Here is a 19,109-nt window from a genome sequence, read left to right as displayed (position 1 = left end):
TGGGCTTGTGGCAGTCGGGGAGCACTCCAGTAGCACAACAAGTTGATTGGGTGTTAAATTGTCTGGCTCTGTCACCTGAGCAGAGTCCAGCAGTGAGGATCCCTGCTGCTGAGCCATTGCAGTACCTGGAACAGTCACCTCACCTTATTGTGCGATGACCGAACTGTTTCCCTCCCTGATGAGCACCCTGCCAGTATCCCTGTGAACTGGAAAGCTGTGAGAAGTGCCAAGGCAAGCAAGCTTGAAATTACAGTTTTCATTTAGCTTGGAAAACAAATTTACCATCTGTACAGCCCATCCTTCTTGTCAAAGAAGCACAAGGTGAAGAAAACACAGCTGTGAGGCAGCCTCTCTCAGCTGAGCATCTCTATCAGGCAGGAGGTCTCTGTGGGGTGTGAGCTGCTGATAAGACCCAAGAGACTCACAGCTACCACACAGCAGGGAGCACAGTTTGTAGCCTCAGCAATTCCAGCAACAAATGCACCTGCTTGGGTGTTGCTCTCAAAGTCCCAGAAAGCATCAGATCAATCCAACATTGCCTTCACACACATCCCATGGACAATGGCTGTTTGTCAGCCTCCCATCACAGAGCTGCTCCCACTGAGCAGCAGCTGAAGTTACCTGGCAGCAATCATTCTCCTGTGCAGCACAGACAATCTCACATGTATTCTTGTTGGGTTTAGGAAGATCTGTGCAGCATGAGCATGTACTGTTTCCACAGTAGAGGTGATTTGGATCAAAGGCTCTGATGTAACATGGTATTTTTTGCTCACTCAGCTCAGCTCCACAGAATTATAAATATAGGCGACACATTATTAAAATTTTAACAAGTTTCTCTCTTGGGGCCCTCAGTTATTCACCTGTGAGTAGCTGTTGTTTCATCACCAGGAGGGAGTCAAATGGAAAGTACAAAGGCAGGGATGGATTCTAACATTCTAACCTTTTAGTAGTCAGTTTGTTTTACAAATGAATGGGGATAAAAAGTCCCCAATAAGTTCAGTACACTCCTTCCAGGTGGTAGTTTCTAAAATGTAGTCATTGTGGAAAGAACTTCTTAAATAGTTTAACTGTCTTGCACCCTCAGTTAAACAGAGCCACAGCCACTGATCATCACTGTCCCTGACAAATGCCATGTTGGTGAAGGCTACTAGGAAAAGTCTGGCTTGTAAGGGGAGAAAGAGCTCAAATAAGGGAGTAACACAAGTGTAGCTGATAATCTGCATGGGTTATCCCTACCTGCATTCAGGTCACATTTGGCAAACATTTTTGATGACCAGCATTTCTAACAAGAAGCAGTTATAAAATGTTAGCTAAATGTCAACTTTCACACATGGGGAAAAAAATACAATGAAGATGAAGAAACCAGAAAAAAAAACCCAAAAGCCCAGGTCATCATGCAGCATGGGAGCAGAAGTTATTCTACACTGTGGTGGGAGAGGATCATAATAAGGCACACAAACATTTCCAGCAGAATCTCTGAAGGACAGATAATTCCAAAATAGTTTGTTGTGCCCTCATTGCAGCAAACTGGCACAAACGTGTTTTTATTTGAAGGGGGAATCTCAATCACACACAGGCCTTTAAAACAGCTTTAGCTTTTAGGAACACTTCACAGTGGTAGATTTTTTATTACTACAATAAACACTGGTAAAAGCCTAAATCTTTCCATAAATTGCTAATGTGCAGAGAGTCAGGTGTAAAAAAGGTAATTGGATAAGGGATGAGTTGGTGTTTTCATGCTGCAACCTGCTCCCATGTCTCTCTGGGAGCTGTGTATGAGGATGTCCACGAGTATTTATTCCAAAGGCTGTAGCAATGAAAAGACACAAGGAAAAAGGGGATTCTGTAGAGTTTACTGGAAATTCAGCACATCTTAGCAAAGGTACATTCAGTTAGGAGAGCTCAAGTTTAATTCTGCTGGTTGCTAAAAGGAAGCCATTGTGCAACTGTTTTGCAAGAGCACTGAAACTGGTAGAACAAGATACACAGCATGTGGAAGTGAAACTAAAGATATTAAAGAAGAGTTTAGGTTGCTGTTGGGTCTTCTTTAATTAACTTTTTAAGACACTCCACTCTTCTTTAAACTTAAACAGCATGAAGGCCTCATCTCTTCGACGGAGCAAGTAATCCTCTGTCATGCGTAAGCACTGACGAGAACAAGCCAAGCTGCTCAGCACTCGGGAGATGAGAGATGGAGAACAGGTTCTGTAACAAGGGCCCCTGTTCAAAGCCAGTCAGGAGAGGTCTCAGCAGCTAACTCACCAGGTATGTGTTGTACATCAACAAAGCCTTCTCTGTTGAATGAAAGGCTCCTTCATCTTTGCCTCTAACCTCCATTCCTTCCTGACCACAGCAGAGGGATTTGCTTTAGAGAGAAGGAAAATCTGAGAACATACTCATTTCTTCTATGGATTCAGAAAACCACAGAAACAACTAGAGCCCAAGCCTTTGCTGTTCCCAGCAGATGTGGCACTGGTTTTACACAAACCTTGTATGAGAAGTTGGGATTTCTGTTTTGGAACTGGGTAGTTCTCCATGCCAACACAAGCCTTGACCTCTGAGTCTGCCCTTCAGAAGCTTTTCTCTATCATGAGAATCTGCAAGTGGGAAAACAAACCCCACAGTAACAGATGCTTTAGGGACTTCCATTACTTCAGCCCACTCCTATGCATATATCTGGTAAGCAAGGAGCTGCTGCCTTGTGATGCTACTGCTAACCAGTTAACAACCCGGAAAAGCAGATACTCTAGTTTCATTGAACTGGGCAGAGTAATAGCTGAGACATAGAAGTCTTTCTATTCCCCCCCACCCCCAGATGTGGATGACTACTTATATCGTATTTGAGGTCTAAATTGTGAAAGACTTTATCATTTCTCACTTTTTTTCTCCTCATTTCAGCGCATCTTCACCTTCTTATTGCAATTCCCCTACATCGATCAAAGCAGCAGGAATATATATTTTAACAATATTCAAAACTCTTTTTCTTCATTCTTCTTTTTACGTGTCCTCAAAAAGCTGCTCTGAAACCCATATGTATCAAGACTGTCCTTAGCACCTTATGTGGTTGGCTGAATGACCTCAAAAAGTGGTGGGAGAAGGAATTCACATATACTGCAAGCATTCAGCCTAGCAACCATCATGACCCAAGTTATCTTCTCTTTCTTTCTCTGACCTTCTTCATTTCTGTCCTGTTTATGCATCCTCATCTCTTCTGTTTAAGGAGGATTCAACCATCTATTTAGCTGTGCTCAGAAACCTTCCTGTAGAAATTCTAAAGAAAGTGAAAAGTGTTGGCCAACAATTACACGATTTTGGTGGATCAACATCTTGAGTACCAAATCAAACTATTATCTGAGAAGATCTGTTCCCCAGAAATCAGTCAAGAAAGACCCAACAAATAATTCTTAAAAATACTCTGGTTCTGTCTTTAAGGTAATGCCCTGTCTGTTAGCACAGGAGTGACTTAGTAAAGTTCTTTAATCTGAAAAATCATTATACCCTGCCTTCAGAAAACCCCAAGTACATGGCAATCCCAGTGTTTATCATGGAATACAGTGGTGCCAGAGCTACCCTGAAGAGATGGCCCCGGCCTGTCCACATGCCCCAGGGCAGGATTCATGAAAAACAAGAGGACAGAGTTCTTAAGATATTAGAAGCTGCCAGGCAAGGTAGGTACAATTGGTAAACACACATAATCCCTATTTCAGGAATTAATGGAGGGTGAATGCTGCAACCTTGAAGCAGTTACCAGACAAACTGTGCTCGTACCGGGTGCCATGCAGAGAGAAGGGGCAGGTGGACTGTGGCTGCAGTGGTCTGTACCATTGAAGACTAAAAAATTCTCAAGTTTTCAGCTGCATAGGGAAGGTATTTTTGATTTATCAATATAAGTGATAAGTAGCTGTTCTTCAAATCCAAAACATACACACTAGCTTCATTATAAAGTCACAGAAAAATATATACTGTCTCAAAATATTATTCAAATATACCTGCTGCTTAGAGATACATACACTAGTGCTTTAAATCTCTGGATGTAAAGACAAAATAACTAAAAGAAATAAGACGGAGCCAGATATAGTTCAAGTCATTTTGAAAGAGGTACTCAGAGGTTGTAGGAACAGTGGTCATGGAACTTACAGCTGTTACTGATTTTATTACTTTCTAGTTAAATTGATATCACATGAATAAAACAGGCTTTAAGGGAGAAGAATAGAATTTTCAAATCAGGGTCAAAAAAGGGCCCCCTTCTCACTCATGCCATTTGGGAACAACCTGCAGGAGATTTGGAGGCTCAACACTGCTCGGGGCACACAACCCCAGCCTTAGGGGAGGAAATGCCCCCTGGAAGTCACAAATGAGACCCTTGCCAAGTGCTCTGCATGAGCAGAGGCTGCACAAGCTCCTTGGCTCACCTGCTGATGTTTGACAGATACATGGATAAGGGGGGTGAGTCAATCACATATATTTGGGCTGGAAATGGCATGTAGAGCTTTATTCTTTAATGCATTTACATGTTATCATTTTCCCCTTATTTCTCCAAGAACTGTTACAGAATCTTATCTCCTGTCCCATTACTTAAAGGGAAGCTTTCCTGCATTATCACAACTGTGCATTTGACAAAATGCCTGACTGGCCACTAACCACTCTGTACTACATACTGTACAAAAGCTTCAATAACATTCTTCCCTTCCTAGAAAGCTTTCAACCCAAAGATCAAATCCTAAAGATAGCACAGGCTTAGTTACAGTCCTGAGACCCAGGAACCTGGAAATCTGCTTTGCTCCCTGAGCTATATTTAAGCACATGTATACATGTGAGCACAGTTACATACAGACTGCACTCAACAGTTTTATCACTGAAGGAATGATTATAATCCATTAATACATGTGCTCTGCATGACTTACATTGTGGCCTGGTCAGTGCTTCCACACATCTGCTCACTCTGTACACCCTGAATGCCCTGTTATTCAGGAAAAACAGCAGCATTCTGGCTGGAATTAGAATTTAGCATCATCCTAAGGGAAGACTTTGATGCAAGTGAACCACTGGGGACAGAGGGAAGGCAAAGAGAAGACAGCTCAGGACACTGAATTATCATAGACTCCTTTAATTAGCACACAGGGCTGCTCCTTAGTGCTAAGGTGCAACATCTCAGCTCCTCACACTGCCCAACTTTATCAGCAGCGTGTGCCAAGAGCCAGGTACTCTGCTAGAGTTCCCACACCGACAGCTAGGATCAATGAGAGACCTCAATCCTCTTTCCCTCAAGAGTTTCCACTGTCTTACAGGGGTTATTACACAGCATCCTTGCTCAAGGTTGTGCATTAGCCCTTTAATAACACCTGCTCACCCATGGCTATGAACTTGAGTTTTTTCCTTTGAGTATGAACACAAGAACATTGTGCTTCTTACAATTCCAGCTTTAGGAAGCCAGAAGATTAAAGAGCTGTGACCTGGTGCAGAGCACAAGGTCTGGAAGCATCAGAAAGCAGCATTGCCCATATTTCATTTCATTTCCCATATTTCACTGGGCTGGTAGAGCAGAGTTCAGAGAATAAGCTCCTCTAGTACCATCTATTGTATACATTGACTGAGTGTGCAGTTTTTCCATGTCTGCGCATTCAGGCTGACATATGGGATTCAGTCCTCACAGTTTAGACACAGAGCTGTGATCCAACCACTCCAATCCAGCAAAGGAGACTTCTGTGCAAGACTGAACAGACTTATCTTGTCAGAACTCACCCTACAGACATTTGTTACTGTTACAAAACTCTTAAGTGGTGAATTACAGGATGAAATTTGGAGTCTGATCCTCAGTTCTTCAGGTCTTGAAGTACAATTTCAAATGTGGAAAAAGACCTTTTCTTGTCTAATATGGTATTACTTCCCACTGGCATTTGGATGTAATCTGTAATAAACGTTCAGTTGCATCACCATAAACTTTTGGCAAGCTCTTACTAAGGGTCACCTCAGTGTAACAAAAGCAACAAACATTTCAGTCTTGTAGACAGGATGGAGAGTCCTTATTAGCTACTATTTCACTGCTTTATTTCTTTGCTTGACCCCTTCACTGGCATGACTACTTTAGGTGGAAAATTGAATTCTTAACCAGCAAAAAAAGAATCTGATGCATGAAAATGATAAACATTTGCTTTATTAAATTACTTTTATACTTCTACAAAGAAATTTTCTGATTTCCGTTACAGAATTAAATGAAGGAAATTCATTGCTGTCTCTGCAGTTACCTAAATTTAGATACAAAAAGGTTGTAAAAAGACTGCCCTATTCAAGTTACATAAAACAGGCAGAAAACAGACAAGTTCCCTCAGGAATCTTGAGGCTCAGAAATATAAAGTCCCATTATATAATGAAATTAAGAATTCAGCAATGTGTTGAACAATTGTAAACTGTAACTGCACTAGTGGACCACATTATTCAGCAGTTTCCTTAAAGGTATGAACTGTGAACTGAACAAAAAGTGTAGCTGACACAGCAGACCTCATTTAGTTGTTCTCCCTTTCTCCCCCTCCAAGTCAAAGTTGTGAGATCAGCATTTAAATGATAGGAAGGAAACTTGCCTCCATAAATATCAGAAATTTCTCCATTTCATAGCTATTTATATAAAGTAACTAGCTGTTACAAATCAGTTTCAAGTAAAACAGGTGGCTGAGGCAAAAATAATCAAAATCAGATCATACACAATTTTACTGTAAATACAGTAATTTGAAAGATAAACACATAACCATAGCACTGACAGGATATCAATGCTGCTGTATTATAGACATGATGTGTCAGTAGAAAATTAGGATGTCTATTATCAAAATTGAGGACATTCATTCCAGTCTCTGGTAATCTAATCTTAGTGCAAAACAGATGCTAAGACATATTTAGCAAAAAAGGTGATACGTTTAAGGCCAAAAAGTTGTTCAGTCATCACTATCGCTTCCAGATTCACTCAGCTGCAAGTCATTTCCTAGAAGAAAAAGAGTCAACATATTAGTCATTTTCAAGGAAATAATTTTCTTCTTTCATGATACTCCCTTTCCCAATTATGGCTTACAAAAGCTAATAGCAAACAGGTAAGGGGGGCTGGACTAGATGATCTTTCAAGTCTCTTTTAACCCAAACTATTTTATGATAAAAGAATAAGTGGATGTAGAACCAAACTCACAGTGACAGAACCTTAGAGAGATCATTTTTCTACAATTTTAAAATCCTGGCAAGGAAGCCATTAGCATATTTGCACAAGGGCATTTATTTAACATCACCAGATCACAAGAGACAACACCTAGCTATCTCTGCCACCCACATTTTCGTGCTTCACAAGTGGAAAAACTGCTGGCGAATGCAGTTTTATGAAAAACAAGTTGTTGGGTTTTTTTGGAAACACATTTGAATGCTACTCAGCTGTGCCTGAAAACAAAGTGGTGTCTCAATCAAGAAGAGCAGCTCTTTGACATACCACTTAAAGATGTATCAGTGACCTACTATTTCAAACTGGTTTTGGAACAAGTGAGCAAACAAAACATCAAAAGAAATTTTACAAAGCACTTTAATTTGGTGGCTGTCTCTATATATTTCAAAATGAGGAAGTAAAAAGCTACACTGTGCTTGCTGTGGATGTCCATAAGCTCAGGGGGTGTGAGGAAGGGAATCTTCCCAGCATGACAGATAGCTAACAAAAAATACAGCAGCATGCTCTGCACAATCTACATCATATCTAGCAACTTCCCACACGTTTTTAGGAGTCTGTTCCAACTGGTCTGGTTTTACCCACACCTCCCTTGCCAAACAACCATTACAAAGGAGAAAAAAATCATCTCAGGCTATGCAGAAATGGCCTAAAAACAAAAGAAAAATCACTGAAACTGAGAAAACTGAGTGAACACAATATTCTCACATGAAAACCCCACAAGACTCAGATTGGATCTTTTCTGTCAGGCCTATCATTTCTGCCAGAACACTGGAGCCTTTAACATGGCTGCATTTAGCCTTCCTTTGTTTTCCACTGTGTCATCAATAAAGCTTAGAAAGTGGTACATGCTTCTCTGCAACAACAAAAACACTTTATATAAGAAAAGAACAGTGAAGATGGTTGTTTCCAAAAATCTTTAAAGACAATTTTTTTCTTTCCAATCCTCTATATAAAGAAAAAATTTACAGCCATATTATTTTAAGATAAATTTAAAAAGCACTTTAGAAAAGACAAAATCAAGTTATTTGTCAATAATTACTCAGAACAATATAATACCCTAAAAGATCTTTCAAGACAGAGAATGGTATTGGTAAATTTAACTCCTGTATTTATCACTCAAAGGAGAATTATAGTGAATTCTTAGAAATCCCAGCCCTGTTATGCACTAGCTACTTTATGGGAGGACAGGGAGTGTGAACAAGAAGATAACCTTCCAAATGGTGTTTCTGCAGCCTTCAAAAGTTATTTCAACACAGTTAATAGAAATTACACAAACCCTGTAACACCAGCCAAAAATACCAATGCTTGTGAAAACCAGCAGATGGGAAAGGCAAGAACTCCAAGTTCCAGAGTCAGAATTAATATGTTAGGATACTTCAGGCTAAGCTTTCTGCCTCATTTTTGCAATCCTATCTCAAAAAAACACCTTCAGAGAGAGGGCAAAACAGCACAATCTAGAGCTGGTGGCTTTCAGATGGATTTGGTGCCAAGACAGAAAGCTCATTTAATGAGGACCCTGAAGAAACATCTAGACTATTGTACTTATGAGGCAGCAATGAAGTGAGGGAAAACTGCTGAATTCTTTTCATGGTGCCAGCTGCTTATTAGCAATATTAATTGGGGAAATAGGAAATGTAATTTGCAGTGCAATCTATGTTTTTAAATTGGTGAATATAATATATTCAACTGAATTCTTGCTAGTTATAGGGGACAGGGAAACTCATAGGAGTGATCACTGTCTCATGAATCTTAGTGTCACACCAAAACCAAACTAATACAAGGGAAAATTACTATTTGTCAAAGTAAAACAGCTATGTTTGTACCAAGCATCAAAAGAAGTGAAGTTGTGCTGAATACTAAGTACCTAACACAAGGTCACAGAACAGCCCATCTATGCTGGGTTTTCTTTGGAAAGTTACTTTGTTTAACATAACCCTTGTTTAAACAAAAAGTAGACATAAAGCAACATATGAGCAAATATTCATGAAGAACAGATTCATTAGTGTGACCATTTCCAGACTTTGTTATAAGGCAAGTTGTGAGCCTATATAATCAGCTATTCAAGGTAGAAAGGGGAAGAAGCAGTATTTTGGGAGTGAGGGGCAGTCTTGAGCCCCAGATTCCTGAAGAGGTAGATATGTGTCTGACAGAAGTATTTAGTTGCCATGCTCCACACACCACCTCCTCCATTTTCCAAGTTCTACAAAATCTCAGCTGTTTAATTTCTCCATGTAAGATAAAACTCTGCTGTCTAAGCTTCCCCCAACCTTCTCCCTGAACAAAGAAAGTCAAAGAAAAACTTCACTAATTACCTGGTATGGCCCTGATTCTACAGAGGTGCACAAAACTAGTCACAGACATAAGCACACACCTCAAAGCAAGATTAGACAAGCAAGCAGCTTGTGCTGACATTTGTTGATTCAGTATTTTATTTTTGCAAAACCTTGAGATGGAAGAAAATGACTGTACAAAATCTGACTGAGAACTCTTGCCATCCAAAGTAGAACAATGTGCTATCCGTTTAGTTTCTCCAGGTTTCACTCTCCTGCCAAATTCCCTCAGCAACAGAGCTGGAGAAGAGCAATTTTGGAAGTAGCTGGTTTGATTTTTAACTAGTGGAGGTGTCTTGTGAATGTTAACTGCACTGGAAGTTGGGGACGGAATTGTTTTAAGCAGTAATATATCTGTAACTGTAATAGAAGTAAATGGCAATAATCTCAAGAGCTCAGAGGCCTAAGGTTCTACCTGTCAACATGATTCTCAAGCAACATCAAGCACCAACTTCCCCTGAAGCACTCATGATGTTGTCATGGTTTAAGCAGCATTTTCTCCCTATGCTGGAACTGGTGGACTTGGCCACCTGTACTTGTATTTCTCACTGGAAGCTTTCCCACCTGAGATTCTGTCACTGGGGATAAAGCTTAATCAAATTTTCATAACAGTTTTATTAAAGTGTGGAGAACGGGAAATCGCATTTGTCAGTAAGGGTTGAAATAAGTGGCACTCTAATGTTACACAAATTGTAAACATGAAGACTTTGTTCTCTGCAGTGACAGTAAAATGAAAGCAGCATTTTGTTCTTTGCACACAAAGTCACAGGACTTCTCACTCTGATCTTATCTGTTCATGCAGTACATAATGAAATATCAATGCAGGTTATTTAAGTATTTAAATACTAGTTAAAAAAGAGAAAAAAGAAAAAGAACTTCCATTCATGTTATCCACTAAGAGCTGAAATAAAAGTAGATCTGCCAGAGTCTAAAATTTCAGTATAATAAGTTTACAAATAAATGAGAAACCATAATGATCTTAGGCTGCAAACCAGGGTTGATGGAAATCTCTTCAAACCAAGGTCTGGCAACTAAGCAGCTAATTAAAAATGTAACCATTCTGGAAGAGTTATCATAGCTGAATACTCACTTCTGTGTCTGAGTACTCCTGTTATTTAGGCAGTGAACCTAAGTTTTTCTACCTAATGGGCTTTTATTATTTATATGAGAGTTTTCCAAACTGTCCTTTTTTTGCATACATTGAGCATGCAATTCCAGGCTGTGCAGCAACCCCTATTGAACATCACAGCTACTCTTCAAAATACATTTTTAGTTGCCTGAATGTGTGGAATAAGATAATATCTCCTGAAAGCAAATCACCTCCTTCCTTAAATGCAAAGGACAGTTTTGCCATGTTGGCCAGTGGAACACTGCCATGAATAATTGCAACTGACACAGCTAAGAATACACCATCTTTTCTGTATACTCAGAGTATTGCAACCATAGTATCCTTCCCATAGTTCTATCCAAGAAATGAAAAGCATATGTTCAGGGAGTGCCCTGTTAGTTCAAGAATTTTCAATACAAAATTACTGTTCTCCAGTCCCAATGTATAGAACTGGGAGGAAGTCAGAACAGTTTAGGAAATATTTTCAACTGCTTCAGCTTTAATTTAATATCTCTGAGAACCACGAACCTTCTAGCCCAGTGTCTAATTCAGCCTGCTGCTGAACAATCAAACCCTAGCATCACTTCCCACAGTTTTAATTATAACAGAGACATACTTAAAAACAATATGGTTTCCTTTCAGAACCTCGATGTCTGGAATTGTGCACTAAGAAAAGAACAGCCTTTGTACTTACGTAGTGTATTCATCATATGACCACTGCTCTCTTGGGATCTGTTCTGACTGGCATCTTTGTCAGGAACAGCCTGTTGTGGCATGGCAGACACCGTGGGCTGAGGCTGCAAATACGGCATCGACAGCGGAAGGGAGGGCTTCATTTCCTCATCTTCAGAATCACTAGAACTATTTTCACTACTTGATGAAGAGGATGAAGAACTTTTAGAGTCAGATGAACTGTCAGAGCTACTCAGCTGGTCCATGATACTGGCTTCTGCTTTTAGCTCTGTAAACAATAGGATTTGTTTCTCAGTTTACATTCATCATAATTGAAATATAAGGAGGAGGGGGAAAAAGGAAAAAAAAAATAATCAACAGACATCAAGCACACACTACAGCAACTTAAAAAACCCCAGACCAAACCCACCAAAGATCTCCAGAACAAAGAAAAGGGCACAAGTGGTATCCAGCCTGTCATGTGGTTTTCTATCCTCATAGCTTGAGCACTTTCTCCCTTTCAAGCCAAGTTTTAGAACAAGGGTGACTGTGAACACAAATGCTTAAACCTACATTCCATGGGGTAATGCAGCCCACATAGCCTTTAATTTCTGCAACTAGCAGAAAATGTTCTGTGTTTTCCTTAGCACCCCAAATATGGCTTTCACTGACTAAAAACTGCAGTTACAATCCACAGATCAGTCACTGCAAGATGTCTGCAGTTGCACCCAAAATGCCTGCCAGCAATTCAGCATTGCAATCAATACGTTTGTTTGGGCCATGTGACATTTTGCTCAAAATCAAGTTAAGCAGGAAGAATAGCCAAAAGAGCCACTCAAAGTTTATATTAGGAAGATTTCTCCAAATCCTTGTTTCATTATGGATTTGGAGGTGTAAATAATGCTGCACAGTATGTATTTGTGACATAAGTCCAACATACAGAGGAAGTTAATCTTTGCTGAGGAGTGCACATAATAATTGTACAAAACACAAGTGCTGAGAGAGGTGTGAAACAGACCTCTGAATCTGTGGTGGGGGGAAGACTTGAGGAGTCATACAGGGTGCAGAACTTCATCACTATATAAGATTGTAACTACCTAGACATTTGTTAAGATGGTCTTACAAGCTCTTAGAATACTTCAGGAAGAGCTTTGATATAGCAGACACAATAAAGCAAGTAGGAGAGTAGCTCATCTCTCTTCAGATTTACCCAATACAGAACAGGTTGAAGGTGAAAGTCACCAAGATGCAAGACAGTGCAAAGCTTAAGAGAAGAAGGGAGGAGGAATAAAGTGATTAATCTTCAACACAAACTTCCATGAAACAGACTCTAAGTTATCAAAGGCCACTCTAAAGGAAAGGCCATCTTTATCAAAGGCCAGTCTAAAAGAAAATGGTGTTCAGGAAAAATGGCACCTAAGACTGCAGCTATAGCTGCAGGAACAAATTAACCCAGTGCTAGGAAAGAAAAGAAAGAAAATGAAAGACTGAACTATTCAAGCATAAGGAAAAAAAAGAAGGGGAGCAGAAAGAAAATAAAAATTGGAAGCATAAAAGCATCCTTCTTTTACAAGGACATGCATGAGAGAACATGATCCTCCACACATCTGGAGCTGCAAGACACCTAACTGAAAGACACCACTCGAATTCTAAGCATTCAATTCCACTTCCTCCTAAGCAATGTCTAATATAAGAAAAATTTCAAGTGACTGGCCAATACCAAAAGCTAAGAAATAAGATCTCCACCTTGAATTTTGATGTAATTTAATCAGACAGAATTTAAATTAGGTGATTTTATCCAGTGAAGGAAGAGCAGTACATATACTAGAGGATAATGGCAGAATGAGCTGCCCCTCCACCCCAGAAAACAAAGTTAGTAACAAGTTCCAGGTAGTGTGCTTAAGCAGGAACAGTCAGTTACACAACCATGGGATGAAGGATGATTAGCAGGCAACACTTCTGAGGAGTCTGAGAGTTGCAGTGGATCCCTACACTGTCCTGCCACTCCATGCTGTGCAGAAATGACTCGATACTGTTTGGTCTTGTGATACTACAGACATGATACTATTTGTTCTTTGTGTATAAAGATGAATAGTGCCTGTAAGGCAGCCTTCTTGCTCACGTCAGCACTGCTACAACTTCTGTAGATGTGTGTGGGGACTGTACTTAAGGAAGTTTTTGGACTCACTGCAAGACAGCTGAAGAAAATTGACAACAAATCAGGGATTTAGAAAGGAAACCTCCAAGGAAAGATTGAACCAACTGGTGTAATTTTGCATAAAGAATGGGAAAGACACAGCAGTTTGAGTCTGTGAAGGACTGCTCAGAAGCAGCACAGTAATCTGCTCTGTACTTGCAGGATAAATATGAAAGTAGTAATAGGCTTGCTGTCAGACTATCTTTACAGCAGAACCCAAACAGTAAGGAGAGCAAAGCCCTGGAATGGCTTGCCAGCAAGTACAAGGATCTGTCATTGGAAGGTTCTAAGAACAAGTTAAAAGTTACATCAGAAATCTGACTTTAGGACAGAAGGATGGACTAGATGACTTGATAATATCTCTACCATCCTTTTAATTTTTTCAGCATTTTAAATAGTACTCAAAAGTGGACTGGCACTACACAAGAGTTTGGTACATTGGCAGTCACTTTGGAGACTTTCAGTACTTGATACCACCACTTCCCCCAAAAGAACAGACCACCTAGAAAAGGAATAATTTTATTGCCTTCCTCTTTGGAACCTGAGATGAATAATAGTACTGTTCTGCAATATAGATTGCTGGTCAGAGCTTAAAACCAAAATGGAAACAAAAACCATCTTCATAATGATACATCTAAAAAAATGTTTAAAGGAATTCAGAACAACTTAGGAAGCAGATGTCAGTTCCAGTCAATGAAACTGCCACCTGTCAGCATTTCTGTAGCAAGTAATTACCACCTGCCATCTTCCTTGTCCTCCCAAAGGAAATAAGGCCTCCTATTAAGTGAAATATGAGTGTCACACCAAACCAGAGTCTCTCAAGGAAACAGCACATAGCACTGCTCAAGGGTTGATTTATGCAAGTTTTTAGCTGTCTTTTTCACTGGAGCCTCATCTTCCACAAGGCTCTATCTGGTAATTTAAAGTGTAGGTTGAGTTGTGAAGTACTGTAACATATCTGCTGAGTGCACAGAAAGAAAAAGGAGCAATGTCAAAATGGAAGTGACTTAGTTCTAGTGTGACAATACAACCAAGCATACACTTGATTAAAGTACCTGTGGAAGACAGAGCCAGGGAGACAGCAGCTGTTATTAAACCATTATTAAGCCTAATGGTTCAGCTGTTCTTTTACTGTAGCAAGCTACAAATATTGCTTTTTTACACACTTGAGCCAGAGTGGTCATTTCCATATCAGAGTGAAGTTGCTCACTTAATCAACTTCTAGTGTGAAACTCAAATAACACAAAACAAAACAAAAACAACCTACACACCCAAAAACCTCTTAAAAACGAATTGTTAACAGCATAATTTCTGAAACTTGTGTGCCAGTGGAGCTTACCCCGTTCAATATCATCCATAGGAGAAGATGGAAATGTTTTTTCCTTTGATGGAGAGCTTTTAATGTTGTTTGGAACCTTTGTTGCATTTCGCATTTGCTGCTGTTGCTGCTCAATGCGAGACTGGACTTTACTACTTCCTTCAGCTCTGTAAGAGGGAAAGATTTTAAATTACTAGAAGGCAAGAGGCAAGGAAAAAGGCAAGAACACAGGGGATGTGGTACCATGGATTTATTTCTCATGCCTTTCTAAATAGCATCATTTGATTCTTAGATAAGTTATCATACTGGTGAGTTAGTATACTAATACACATAATACATTAGTATTATACTATTAATATTGTATATGTGTTTAAAATTATTTTTATACAGTGCTATTAACTTTATAATATTTTTGCAGTTTATTTATTTTTATACCTTGCTACCCAGGATCACTTAATAATAATTCTGCCAGAAGTTACTTATACAGACTCAGCAGCAAAAAAAAAATAAATATTTAAAACCTTGGCATGAGAAAAACAAGCCATTACAATTACTGAGACCTGTCACAAAATTTTCTTTTTTTTTATTTCCTCATTTACAAGCCAGAAGACAGTAGGCAAGCTCCTAGCTAAATAGATCTTTTTTTCCCCTCCCTCTAAACACATCAGAAAATAGTAATTATTTCTTTCAATAATATAACATGTTTTGGTTAATAAAAAATATGTTGTAATTTCTTCTGCAGCATGACTCAAAAGATGTGAAGTCAGTTTGCTGAGAAAGCAGGTTTTTCACTCCTTTGAGCAAGACCAAGTACTTTCTAAAATTATGCTTTCCTAAAAATAGTGATATGTAGTTATATATCTCAATTTAGACTCATTAACATTGATTTTCAAAATGAGTAAAGCACAGTTGTTTCTCCTGTAAATCACCCACCTGGTTTTTTTCACAGTGATGTTGCTACTAAGTTTCTCTAGGCGACATTCTCCAGTGTCATGGTTGATAATTAAGATACATTCTTTTAGGTAAGGCTTCTTTGAGCCCTTGAACACAGTCACTGGTGGAGTTGAGCCCTATTAAATCAGAAGTCCAGTAAGTGTTACTCCTGTAGTCATTTTTCTTAGCAACAGCAATCCTTCTGTTGTGACAAGTTCACTACAAGTGATCATTTCTAGCCATTAAAAATGTTACTGGTTAATTCAAATTAGATTCACAGTTGCCATGTCCAAAAGCAGCTGCTGTTTGACTGGAAATGCATTCTACTCACTTAGCTCAGTTTGAAACATTAAATGCTTATTTCCCAATATTTCCTTATTTCTCTCCAGGACTCATCTCACCAAAAGAGGTTTCAGTTCCCATATCAGCAGAGCAGTAAAGCATGGCAGGCAGTAAATTTTCCCTTTCCAGTCTTTCCTGCTTTAGAGCTGCACTAGAGCAATAAATACCAAGGGGAAGCTTGCACTGCCAACATACACATGAAGCTTTTCTGTGTACGCAACACTTCTGGGTCATCCTACAGCATATTTCCAGTGCAGCAAATACACTTAAAGTTACAGTGCAGCTGTTTAACCTTTGAGTCTTTTGTAATCTTACAGTCTTAGAGCAATTATTTTTCTACTCTAAAAATCACTCAGGCAGCTCTGAAACAGCACTAAAACTTTATACCCTTCCATAGTCAGGGTATATACTTAGGACAACAAAATAAATCATTCTTTTAAGCCTGCCACTCTTCAGCCACATCAACTCACCTCAATATTTGGCAGTGTTATTGTCACCTGTTCACCTTTGCCAACTTCAAGGTCTCCTTCACAGGACATATCAATAGATGCAGGCTTAAAGTCATCTAAATATAAAAACAAACTAGTTTATTTACAGGCTTTTCAGGAATCTTATAAATGCAGGCACCACTTAATTGCAGTTGCAGGCTATTAAGTAAAAGCCCTTTTTGCTAGTGTATCATCTAGCATTCCCCTGAGCAGATCATTGCATAAGTCAATAGAATTCAAAGTCAAGCTGCTTTTCTCAGGATCCATTGTAAGTGTTTAAATCTTTCAGTTAAAATTAGAAAAACACCTTTAGGTTTTAATGGATAAGAGAGCCAAACAAGTTATGTTGTATTTCAAAAGGTACATTCTTGTGTAATTATTTTCAGAAGAACCAATAAATAGTTCCTGAAAATGCTGATCCCAAACATGGGAGATGTAGACAAGTGGCAGAAAATGCAAAGAATAATATCGACCCCCAATATGCATTTCTCTTTCTGTTTCTAACTTTACTGTAACAAGCACATCAGAATCTGACAAAAACTTGGTGTTTCAGTATAGTTATTTCTGTTGAAAGTGAAATTCCTTCCCAATTTAACACTGATTTACATTTTGGGGGTTTTCAGCATCTAAAGGACTCGTTAAAATAAGTTTTGAGCAAAAGAGGGTATTGATTTCTGGTCTTTTTTAAAACTCTGAGACATTGCAAATGAGCATATGTTCAAGCATCAGCACGGCAGCTCTGTCACAAAGTATTATTTCCACCACGAATAAATTGGGAAAGGCTACAGCCAAAACTCTGCCCGTGCCGATTGAGGGAGACAGGATAGCATCAAGAGGTTCTTCAAGGCCTGTGATAACACATGTGGGGCTGAGCCCGCGGCTCAGGTACGGCAGGGCCGGTCTGGCCCCCGGGATGCCGGAGGGGACCCAGGGGCCGGCACACGCTCCTCCCTCGCTGCCAGCCCCATCTCACACGCTGCTGGTCACTGACGGCGGCATTGCTGCAGCTGCGGAGCTTCCAGTCCCCCGGCTCGGCCTGCAGCCACGGGCCAGGCGCACAGACCGCGGCTGGAAGCACGGCTGCAGCCACAACACCAACCGGGCAGGAAAGCCAGGCTGCGGGAGCTGCTGGGCAGGGCCCAGCGTGCAGGAGGAGCTCAGACACAGGTGACAGCCCCTGCTAACCTGGCTTGGGCAAACCCCTCAATGTCATCCTACAGTAACAAGCATACAACAGTTCCAAAGTTTCTCACCAAATCAGAGAATATTTGCTTCTATATATGGCCACCGGGCTGTTAATAATTGAGAAAATGAAGATATTGATACTGCCAGTCTTAACTTCTAACCAACAGCTGTTGTCCCTTTTACTCAACTATTTTAAAAAGTCAGGTGTTGGAGGATATTTCTTCTGCATGTGCATTTGATAGAACTGATGAACGTGCCAGTTTCTATGTCTCATTTGTTGGAAAGGAAGAGAGATTTCAAAACAGATTTCAGAATAAATCATCACATTAGAAGAGTCAGCATGAAACTCTAAGGGTAGGAGGTACCAGACGGGGTTGTTAGTCCTCTTTAAAATTAGCGTAAATATCAAATTGCAGCATTTGTTTAAATCCATTTATAGCTTTTTTTCTCCCTCTCCTCCGCTTCTACACTTGGAGACAATCTAAGTGCCATTCCCTTTGCTCACAGAGAGCACATTACCCATCCTGCACACCGGACAATCTCCAGAGAACATACGTTCTCTGAATCTTGGGGATACCATCCTATAAATAACCAGACAACAAAACCAGAAGCTGCAGTGCTAAATTACCAAGGACTATAATCCTGGGAGCATTTGTTTCCTAGCTACCCTCAGAATCTTTGCGCACACACCTCTCTAGATAGTAATTATGTACTCAGGGAGGGCGTACTGGCTCCGTGATTAACACCGCCTGCCTTTAACCTTTGGTTGCTGAATTACACGGAACTTCTAAAAACTGAGCGCAAGCAAAGACAGAGCCACAGGTTCAGCTTAACTCGGTTTCCAGCAGAACCGCAGGGAGACGCTATGGAAAAGGCATAAAAAGCGAAGTTAGTGCCCAGCGGACAGTGAGGGGCAGCTCTAGGATACAATGGCCGTACGTGCTCCCAGCACCGACTGAAACCTGCACGGCTCCCGAAATCCCGGACCAGCACCCCACGGCACTCAGCGCCAGAATCCCGGGACAGAGGCAGCCGCAGCCACCCCCGCCCTCCAGGGGACTGCGGGCACCGGGAGCCGCCGAACCCCTCCCCGACCCCCGCAGCCCCCGAGAGCTGCCCCAACCCCAGCACTCACAGCGGACAGTGTGGAAGGCGCAGCGCGGCTGCTTCTCGAAGCTCTCCCCCAGCTTTAGCACCCGCGCCTTGGGGTCGTAGAGCGACGGGACCGCTCCGTTCATCGCGGCAGCGCCTCACACCATGGCGGGCCCTAGGGCCGCCGCCGCCGCCCGCACCGAGCATCCCTCACGCCGCCCGGGCCGGCGGGACCCGCCCACGCGGGCT

General features: G+C 40.7%; 1 protein-coding gene across 1 annotated transcript; it reads right to left on the bottom strand.

Annotated features, from left to right (window-relative positions):
* Window positions 1–6,136: 6,136 nt before the first annotated feature.
* On the bottom strand, window positions 6,137–19,091 carry EAF2 (ELL associated factor 2). Its single transcript, XM_064718116.1, has 6 exons — window positions 18,904–19,091; window positions 16,566–16,660; window positions 15,754–15,890; window positions 14,842–14,987; window positions 11,328–11,594; window positions 6,137–6,973 (listed from the first exon to the last, which is right to left on the bottom strand). The coding sequence occupies exons 1-6, from the start codon at window positions 19,004–19,006 to the stop codon at window positions 6,927–6,929; spliced, it is 795 nt and encodes a 264-aa protein (XP_064574186.1). The 5' UTR covers window positions 19,007–19,091; the 3' UTR covers window positions 6,137–6,926.
* Between the last annotated feature and the right edge of the window lie 18 nt (window positions 19,092–19,109).

Source organism: Zonotrichia leucophrys, chromosome 7 (genome assembly GCF_028769735.1).
Source record: "Zonotrichia leucophrys gambelii isolate GWCS_2022_RI chromosome 7, RI_Zleu_2.0, whole genome shotgun sequence".
Lineage (NCBI taxonomy): Eukaryota > Metazoa > Chordata > Aves > Passeriformes > Passerellidae > Zonotrichia > Zonotrichia leucophrys.
Note: the sequence above shows the minus strand (reverse complement) of the source record. Positions and strands in the feature narration are given on the sequence as shown.